The sequence below is a fragment of the Arachis ipaensis genome, chromosome B6 (genome assembly GCF_059453495.1).
Source record: "Arachis ipaensis isolate K30076 ecotype BB chromosome B6, ASM5945349v1, whole genome shotgun sequence".
Lineage (NCBI taxonomy): Eukaryota > Viridiplantae > Streptophyta > Magnoliopsida > Fabales > Fabaceae > Arachis > Arachis ipaensis.
Window position 1 is genome coordinate 138,544,400 of NC_142441.1, and position 10,496 is coordinate 138,554,895.

The following is a 10,496-nucleotide window of genomic DNA, read 5'->3' on the forward strand; positions in this document are numbered from 1 at the left end:
TGTAGTATGGTTGTAAAATCCAAAACTTTTATTACACGATTTTTAATTTGAAAAATATTAAGAAATCATCAAAATTTATTATTTTCGGTTATTTTTTGTCATTAATTAACTATCAATATTTAAAAATATAAGATAAAACTATTAGATTACTAAACTAAAAGAATTGAATTGATGATTAATTAATAATAAAAAAATAAATTTTAATGATCACTTAATATTTTTTAACTTTTAAATATTAATAATTAATTAGTGACAAAAAATAATAACTTTTGACTATCCTCTAATATTTTTTATTCCATTTTTAAAATGGACTTAGAAAGATTTAAGTCGTTCGGTTATATTTAACGGACCTAATTTTAAAACTACAGTTAGAGAATAAGCATAAGTGAATAAATTTTAAAAATCTTAATTAAAAGACAAAAGTATAATATTTTTAAAGTAAAAGAATTTTTTTGTGACAAATAATTGAACACTACTTTGAAATTATGTATTAAGATAATAAAACATAATTAATTGTCCTTAAAAATCTTTTAGATTATCCCGGTGAAAATTAAATGTTATATTTTTTTTAAAGAAAAAAGAAAAGGAAAAATAAAATAGAGCAGGAGCCAGGGAGAACAAGTTCCGTTGTGATCCCGCCAAGAGGACTTCACCAGAGGTATAAATAGTAAATACCACTTCTTTTCGACTTCGTTTAGTTCTGCATTTTGCTCGTTGAATCAATCTTCTTCGGTTCTTCCTCTCTGATTTTCCTCCGTTCCTTCCACTTCCTCACTTCGGAAACGCACACAAGAACGCGAAATTGAGCAACCTATTGCCTCTCAACTTGAGGAACAAAACTAGTATCGTTTTTCTTTGCCCTGTTTTTTTTGTTTGTTTGTTTAATTTTTCTTTTTCGTGCACCTCATTTCTCCTTTCCTTTGTTGCTTTCATGTCATAATTTGCATTCCGCTGTTTACTTCAATGCTGTATGATCTCAAAATCCACGATCTTCCATTTTCTTTTTGGGCAAATTACGATTACGATGGACTCTGTATCCTAGAACAGTGAATAATTCCAGATTATGAATTGGATTCATCATATTCTTCGACTCGTGTCATTTACTTTTCTCCCTTGGTTTCTGCTGGCATGCATTTACGTTTCACGATTGACTTTTTTTTTAAAAATATTTTCTCGTTAGTTATCCGTTAGTAACTTAGTATGGGATTCAATTTGAATATAATTTCTAAAAATGGATCTTATGTAAATTTTTAGGTTTCTCAGAAATGGTTGGATATTTTTCTCTCTCACGTTTTTCGAGTTGACTTTTGTCTCGCTATTTTCCCCCCCGATATTGCTCTAATTTTGGCATGTTTACTGTATATCACTACTGGCTGAATATTAGCTGTTATAAATATTGGTGATATGTAATCCAATATTACAATATTGGAATTGTTATGTTACTTTAATTATGTATGTCTCTATATTTTATACTAATGCTCTCTTTTTTTCCCCTCCCTCAACTTATGTTTGTCTTCAGCGTTTTGTCATGGACACATATTCTTTGAAGTCGGTGTTCGATTTGCCAGCACCTTTTCGTTCTTGTTTTAGTTTCAGGTATTGTGTTTTTTTCTATATGAAGGATACACGTTGTTGAACATAAGTTCATATACTATGAAGCTTTAGCTCCTACATTTTGATTTGATCATTGCCAGTGGTATTTCACATTTGACCATCATTCATGGTTTGATAAAGAAATGTGATCATAATTTATTTCTGACATGACATAAAATGTTGTGATTTCCCCATACACTTTCAAAGCTCTGATTGTCTAGGATTAAGACATAAGCGGAACCTGAAGTGATCTCATAAGGTTTGCTTTCTTGATTACTATAAAGAGCTTTCATGTTAAATGGAGTGCAGGTATTTTAATTCACTTCAGAGTGAATGCTTTCCTATCTGTTTCCACTCTGATGCAAACATGGTCATCTCGGCCCCAACTGGGAGTGGAAAAACAGTGCTATTTGAGCTTTGCGTTTTGAGGCTTCTCTCCAGGTTCATTTCTGCAGATGGAAGATTCATACATTCAAAGGGGTCCCTTAAAACAGTAAGTTCCTTTCCTGAAGGGCATCAGCAGTGAATAATGAAAACCTTTATCATGGCAATCCTTGTGAGGAGTAATTTAATTTGTGCAAGAGAAGAAGACTCCTATCATATTTGCACCATTTTCCAAATTCTTCAAAAAAAAAAAAAAAACCTGTTGTGCTGTAACATAAACATTGGGCCAAGCTTTCGCACATGGTGAATCATAATGAAGTTTACAACTTTAAACATTTCGACAGTGTCATTTCCGTAACTAATTACTGCAACAATGATTTCATATTTTGTTTCAAGGTCTATATTGCCCCATCTAAGGCTTTAGTACAAGAGAAGCTCCGTGAGTGGAATCGCAAGTTTGGTCCATGGGGAATAAATTGCCTGGAGCTCACTGGAGATAGTGAATCTTACACTTCAAGGAACATTCACGAGGCAGATATTATTCTGACTACTCCTGAGGTCAGTATGTCAATGCAAGTTATATAAACCCAGGTGCAAGACCACGCATTCTATAGCTTTCTTTGCCTTTTCTTCTTTAAAATATTAAATGGATATAGATCTCAATATTATCTTGGATTTAAGTATTTTAATATTGTCCCCACAACCAAAAGAACGAGATGAAAAACTGAACTGGAGAAGTTAACTCTTGTGTCATAAGGTAGGATTCCCTCATTGGCTTTTCAAAAATAATGTCATTTCATGGTCTTTTCCCTGGTATTGGTTAACTTTAGTTGGGATCGTTGCAGAGTTATATTCACACACGCACAAGCAGTAGGGTAACTGAATATTTATAGTTCACTAGATATCAGCTATCAAGTGGTGAAGTTGACTTCCTTTCGTATGAATAGAAATTTGATGCAGTGTCACGTTATGGGATAGAAGGTGGTGGCTTAAGCTTTTTCAGTGACATCGCACTTCTACTTATTGATGAAGTCCATCTGTTGAATGATCCACGTGGAGCAGCGTTGGAAGCGATTGTTAGTAGAATAAAGATCGTTTCTTGCAATCCAAAAATGAAACTAAATCCTCTTGCTCAGGTGCGCTTGGTTGCTGTGTCGGCCACAATTCCAAATATTGAGGATCTAGGTAATTTTGTTTTAATTGATTTCATCACAAGAGTTACGAATATAATATGTAAACGTAAAAGTTGGAAAATTTTAACATAATATACATACTGTTGCAGCTGAGTGGATTAAGGTTCCTGAGCAAGGGATTAAAAGGTAGGTTTTACCACCACATCCATAAGATAGTGTGTTGCATAATGTTGAAAGGCAATACCCAGAGAAAATACTATTTTCTTTTGAATACTCACAGATTTGGGGAAGAAATGAGGCCAGTAAAGCTGACAACCAAAGTATTTGGTATGCAAATAAAAAGAATGTAGCCATCTATAAATTTACTTTTTATCAGTTCTGTATTTTTCATATCATATTATCATATCTATACAGTGAAGTTGGATACTTAGATATGTTTTTCTTTAGGAAAAGTGATGTATAGTGGTTATTGTCTTGGCTCATAATCATTGAGGTTATTTTGACAAGTGCAAATTTGTTGTACTATTAAATTTGTGCAGGCTATGCCCCAGCCAAGAATGACTTTCTATTTGAGAAGGTTTGTTTCCAGTTGACACAATTCAGATGACATCAATCTTCAATGTTTGCTCTGTGCTGTGCTATTTTAAAAGAAATCGTTGAACCAAATAAACTTATCACTGTTTCTAAGTTTTATTGTTTATACTTCCATGCAGCGCCTTCAAAACTATATTTTTGGTAAGGAAGCATACTTCAGCCTACTGCTTAACAAATTTGTTTTAGTTCGTAACTTGTTTTCTGCTGTTGACATCTCTGTACAAGGTAAAGAATTATCATTCTTTTTTTAATCTCATTTAGATATTCTAATGCAATACTCAAGAGGAAAATCTGCGCTTATATTTTGTTCAACGAGAAAAGGAGCACAAGAAGCAGCTCAGCGACTCTCTCAAATAGTCATGACTTTTGGTCAGACAAATCCATTTATTAGGAACAGAGAGCAGCAAGATCGCCTGAGGGAGGCTTCTCTGTCATGCAGTGACAAGCAAATGCAATCATATATTCTTTATGGGGGTATGCCAGAAGTCTGCACCTTGTTTTGGATACAACAATCATACTAAAAAGCAATTCAGTTCCATGCATGAAAACTAACAGTAGAAGTCTGACATTTAGAAATTGCTTCACATATAGTTGGTTATCACAATGGTGGGCTTTGCCACAAAGATCGCAATCTTGTGGAAGGCCTTTTTCTCAAGGGTGACATTCAAGTACTTTGTACCACAAATACACTAGCCCATGGAATCAACCTCCCAGCACATACAGTTGTTATTAAATCAACACAGCACTTGTATGACTACAGTTTTTCTTTGAAAAATGGAAATATGCACTTCATTGATGCATTTTTTTCCCCAAGAAATTTAATGAAATCTAACTATGTCCAGCAACAAGGAAAAGGGTCTCTATATGGAATATGACCGCTCCACAATATTGCAGGTTTGTTTCTTAACATTTCTGATAATTTTGGCTTATCTGTGTATAATATTAAAAAATGGCAATGCATACAAATTAATTTCAGCAGTATCGATTCTCCTTAATTTGAACCACTTATACACGTCATCATCATAGAAGTAAGGACTTGTCATTTGTTCCCTGCAATGCAGGATTTGTTGTGATTTTCAAGATTTTATTTAGTCACTAACTATATGGGATAGGTTAAGATGTGCATAAGATTTTAGTGAATTTATCCTGTCAAAACGACCAATAATTTCATATTTTAAATAATGAAGCGAATAACATATATCTATCTATACATGTCAACTAGTAGCTGGTTTCAGAAAGTCATTTATAATAGAGTCTTCTCAGACATATAATCGTTGCACTTGAAAAACACAAACAGATACAGCCAGAAGATATCTTTACCTTTTTCTATTTATGCAATCTCACTGGCTACCAGAAATGGTAAGGGTGGGGAAGTCAATTCTTGAAGATTTTTCAGTGTTATGTTGTCCCATTATTGGATTGCTAATATAACATTTGGGGTAAAATTTTATTGCACAGATGTGTGGAAGGGCAGGGCGACCACCATTTGATGATACAGGCTTGGTTATAATCATGACAAGGAGGGAAACGGTGAACCGAGCTACATTCGCATGCATTTTTTACTGTCCTCCTCCTCTTAATCCTTTGAGATATCAGTCCTATATAATGCTTTTTTCACTTTTACTCTCCCAAAATTCAATTTACTCTTTTTATTTCAGGTTCATTTATATGAGAATCTCTTAAATGGATGTGAAGTAGTGGAATCACAGTAAGGCAGCCTCTTTCTAAGTTGAAGAAGGATATGATGGCCATGTTGATCCTGTTATGTAAACACACGGAATTTACGGTGGTTTCTCATTATGATATTTTCTTCAAATAGATTGCTTCCATGTGTGACGGAACATTTACTTGCGGAAATAGTTCAACTGACAGTAACTGATATTACAAAAGCAATTGAGTGGTTGCAATGCTCATACTTGTATGTTAGAATGAAAAAGGTATGTAATTTAGAATGTCTTTTAGATTTATCTTGGAGTTTCTCCAATTTGGTCTGATGAAAATTTTTATCTGCAAGCAGAACCCTGAGAACTATTCAATTAAGAAAGGAATTTCTGGTGATCGTTTAGTGAAGCATGTTCAAGGTGCAATTGTTGTCCTGCAGTTGAGCTTATAGCTTTCTATTTTTATCCCTCTCTTTCTCCAAGGTTTTTGTTTTCCTCCTATTTCCCTTCATTAATTATTGAAGCTATGTTATGTTAGATATTTGTGTTAAGAAAGTTAACGAGTTATCTCAGCACCAAATGGTAGAGATTGATGAAGATGGTTTCCTCTTGAGCCCATTAGGTATGTTATCTTCAAGTATAATTTATTATCATGCTATATTTACAGAAATTAGAATCCAAACTGGTTGCTGATATTTCCTTTTCTACTGCAGATCCTGGGAGGCTAATGACAAAGTATTATTTGAGATTTGATACTATGAAACAGATAATGAGGACACCTGAAAACTGCTGTCTAGAAGATGCACTTCATGTTATTTGCTCTGCAGAAGAAATTGCTTGTGCGGATATTCTCATTAACTGTTTTAGTGTCTAATGCAAATATGTTTCTTCATTAAGTATTGATATAGTGTTGTACCCGTAAAATGAAGGGATACAGCTAAGACGCAATGAGAAGAAGCTCTTAAATGAGATCAATGCTGATAAAGATGGACGGCTTCGCTTTCATATTCTTGGAGATAGAGGGAAAAAGAAAAAACGCATTCAAACAAGAGAAGAAAAGATATTTATTTTGGCAAATGACTGCTTAACTGGTGATCCTTCAGTTCATGATCTATCTCTAATTCAGGTGTGAGATTTTAATTCCTGCATGTTGTGCTACAGACCTACAAAAGTTAAACCCCAGTTATTAAGCAAATTTGATGCTACAGGATATGAATTCTATATGCTCAAATGGATGTAGAATTGCAAAATGCATGAAAGAATATTTTATTTTCAAACATAATTACAAAGGAGCTGTGAATTCAGCTCTTCTAGCCAAATCACTTGATCAGAAACTTTGGGATGACAGTCCATACCTGTTGAAACAATTGCCTGGAATTGGGATGGTTACGGCAAAGGTAATATGTATTGATTTTTATTTTGGTGTTGTCTTAATTAATATAATAGTGTCTGGTACTTGTGGACTTTCCTTTTAGTGCATGATTTGCTTGTTGAGATGTTCATTTCAGGCACTAAATTCAATGGGAATTAAATCATTTGAGGCCCTTGCTGAAGCTGATCCAAGAAGAATAGAGATAGTAACTGGTCGAAAGTACCCATTTGGAAATCATATTAAAGATTCTCTACTGTCACTACCTCCAAAAGTTGAAATTAAGCTTGCAGAAACTGAAAGCAATAGACAAGGAAAGTTCAAGCTAGTAGTAACGTTGACTAGGATATCACAGACAACCCAGTCAGTTAAACGACATTATGCTGATATGGTGTGTTTATTGAATGATTCCCCCAAAGGAGTTCTAGAATCTAATAATTAAAATAAGCATGTGAAACTTTTTTCTCACAGATTGTTGGTTTGGAGGAGGGCAACACCATTCTTTTTCATGAAAAAATAAGGTGATGGTGACTTTTCATGATTATCAGTGTGAACCACATAAGAAAATTCTATGAAATGAGTCATTGATGCTTTTGATTCCAATGTGTTTTGGTAACCTGTGAGTACAAATAGTTTGTTCCTCGTCTAATCAGAGTTTAATGGTCGTAAAATTACTGCTGCAGGGTGGATCAATTTTCCAGGTACGTAAACTAAATCCTTGACTGTTATTCTGGACAGAAAACAAATGACGTGTGGAGTGTTCTAGAACACCCACTCACCCATAGACATATGAAGGATTTTCAGTGTAAAACTGAAAGAAAAGATTACCCTTATGAAATGAATTCTTATATAATAAGCATTCATTTTATTTATAAAAAACCTTGGAAACATTTTTACATCCAGGTTTAAAGCACAGTGTCAGTGTCATATCCTACTCACTGACCTCATATATGGTGATGATGATGCCTACTATTTGTTTTGTTGGTGATGATTTTGCATTCATCATCTTCAACCTCAAGAAAGATGGTTAAACACTCAAATATAAGTAACTACCAATAGTTAACTGCTTTCTACTACCTACCGTTTATGTTCTGAGTCCCCTACACAAACTTTAAGCTAAGATTATTGCTTATTTCATGCTCAAGCCCGTACTGTGCAACAATTCTTGTGCCTGTCACACAAGGGAATCAGACTATCAAGGCTGATTTTGTATATGAGGAGTATAGTAAGATGTGCTTAATATTTATCTGAATTGTAAGTTTTCTCCAATAATTTTATTTGAATTGTGAAATTTATAACTCGATACTTTAATATCCACATACAGTTGGCATTGATGTTCACGAAAAGCTTCACATGGTGAAAGCGGGAATTTCAGTTGTTCCTTCGAAAAGAAACAAGAAGCAGGGTTTTCTTCCTCCACCCGAGGAGGTTTACGTCATAGAAGACGACAACATCACTATAGCTGATATACCAATGAAGAAGCTATCCACTCTGAACAAGGATAAGGAGGAAGATAATTCCATGTTGGTCATCTTTCCTTGAAATGTCTGACATAAGATATTTTTTTCTTCAAATCTATATCTCTAGTATCCTTGTTGAAAGACCTAATAGCTTTTGTATAAATGACTACCTGTTGCAGTCCAAGTTTCAAACTCTTGGATGAAGAGATAGAAGAAGGTACTACTCAAGAGACAATGTTATTTTCTTTTACGATTGTCAAAAGCATTCTTCCCTTTACTTGTTCGGTGTTGAAGGTGGGCATGCTCTTGAGGTTGAAGATGATGACTGCAAAATTATCACTGAGAAAACAGTATTTGACCACATACGCGAGAAGGCCAGAAACTTTTCTCTCCTAGCTGCATTGGATAATATTCGCTGTCCACCACTGGATGTCCTTACAAGAAATCATGCTCGTGAGAAGAGACCTGCCATCAGTCACGACATACTTGTTCTGGATGATGCTGACACAGCAAAAGTCCCTCAAACAAATCAGACTAATTTTCCTGCAGATCCCAGTAGGTTAGAATGCAATGATGCCAACCTTAAACTCACTTCAAATGACCAAAACTCAGCTGGTAGCTCAAATGATATGAACCACATAGTTGAAACAGGTAGACCTTAACTAGCATGCAATTTAACAATCAGTATTTTTCTTATGTTGAGTTAGCATTGTTTCCTTTCTATTCCTGTAGGTGTTTTCCTCCCTGATTCCGAAGCAAGAACATATGCAATGCCAACTGAAGAAACAGTTTTTGACCATATATTGAGAAAATCTAACAATTTTCCACAGATTAATAAGCCTGATTGCCTGGAGTCAGTAATCTGGAAAACAGAATTATTCTCGAAGAATCATCTGAACGCTGCTCTTGGTATTGCAACAGAGAGAAATCCATCAGACATGGTCACTGATAGCATTCTCAATTCATTTATGGGAAGTGTTGAAGCGGAAAAATATGCATCCGGTGTTCAAGTTGATACTGAGGTAAACATGACAAATCAACATAGATAGAGTCATAAATTGCTGTGTCAGGCACCAGTTACATTTGACCTTTCAATTTTGTGCTAACTGATAGTGTTTTGATGTTGAAGAAAAAAAGGTTACTGGACTCCGCATACTTTGAAGAGGGTGGCAAGAAGCAGCACTGCTCTTCTGGAGAATCAAAGGAAGTGAAGTCTAGTTTAAGTGAAGCAAGACAGTCCTGTACTTTGGAAACTGCATGCCAAATGAAGGAAGCAGAGTCATATCTTGGGTTCAAAAGTGTGTTTTCATTTCTATGATATGATGACTGCTGATAGTACCGCAGTAAGGAACTTCGACTCGTCGAACTAACCTTTAGTTTTACGTAGGAAAACTATCCGAGGCACAGAAGTAAATCATATCGACCACTTTATTTTGAAATCGTATACAAAACGTTACCTTCTGCTTCAGTATCATATCTTTACTTTTACATTTTGCTTAAATATACGAGAATGTCTATGGTGTGGATGAAAAAAGAAAAATATCCATACTTATAGAACAATGTGGTTTAGGTGTATGAGTGACACCTGTGTCTGTTATTTCTGTTTTCTTTCATATTTTACAGTTAAAAACATTGCAAATTTCAGTTTTTTATTTTCTTTAATTTAGGATTAATTATACTGTTATGTTTTAATGGCACTGAGTTTTTTGTATTATATTGGGTCAAATAGAATGCATTCAGTTGGACCTATAAACCTGTCCTTTCGTAGCATCTTTGTTTATTTTTTTTTTAAATCATGGAAGACTTTATTTTGTTCGCTTTTGTCAAATTCCTAATTCTAACGTGGAAGACAAATCTTAATCCTAACCTAAGAAAGCTACGAAGGGACAGGTTTATTATAGGCCTAACTGAATGCATTCTATTTGATCCAATATAAAACAAAAACTCAAATGTCATTAAAACTTTTAAGTTTTAACAGTATAAATTAATCATACATTTATAGAGACAAAAACTGAAACTTCGTATTTTCACTGTAGGCTATGAAAAGAGAACAGACACAAGTGTCACTCAAACACCTAAACACATCATCATCTACAAGCATTTTTTGCTCGTTAGTCGTTACACGGTCCAATAAGAAGTGACTCAACAATGTCCCAATCCTCTTACATAGCCCACACCAAGATACGACTTTGGAGGATCATAATAATCAGAACCAGGTTAACGTGGTTCACCGAAAATCAAGTTGTTACTTTCTCCAAGTATCACCTCAAAACTACATGGTTACTAAAACCTAGTTTCGTAG

The 10,496-nt window shown here is 34.5% G+C and overlaps 1 protein-coding gene across 1 annotated transcript; it reads left to right on the forward strand.

Moving 5' to 3' along the window:
* The first annotated feature begins 617 nt into the window (after nucleotides 1-617).
* RCK (DNA helicase ROCK-N-ROLLERS) lies at nucleotides 618-9,662 on the forward strand. Its single transcript, XM_088489325.1, has 29 exons — nucleotides 618-658; nucleotides 1,520-1,596; nucleotides 1,903-2,086; nucleotides 2,374-2,535; nucleotides 2,925-3,162; nucleotides 3,260-3,296; nucleotides 3,391-3,437; nucleotides 3,650-3,687; nucleotides 3,824-3,845; nucleotides 3,966-4,178; nucleotides 4,296-4,452; nucleotides 4,547-4,598; nucleotides 5,163-5,234; nucleotides 5,363-5,412; nucleotides 5,524-5,641; nucleotides 5,722-5,785; nucleotides 5,904-5,987; nucleotides 6,079-6,204; nucleotides 6,295-6,491; nucleotides 6,574-6,762; nucleotides 6,874-7,125; nucleotides 7,206-7,255; nucleotides 7,418-7,435; nucleotides 7,880-7,959; nucleotides 8,059-8,257; nucleotides 8,374-8,411; nucleotides 8,489-8,845; nucleotides 8,927-9,216; nucleotides 9,324-9,662. Exons 2-29 carry the CDS (start codon nucleotides 1,529-1,531, stop codon nucleotides 9,510-9,512), a joined length of 3,591 nt encoding a protein of 1,196 aa, XP_088345451.1. The 5' UTR covers nucleotides 618-658; nucleotides 1,520-1,528; the 3' UTR covers nucleotides 9,513-9,662.
* Nucleotides 9,663-10,496: the final 834 nt, after the last annotated feature.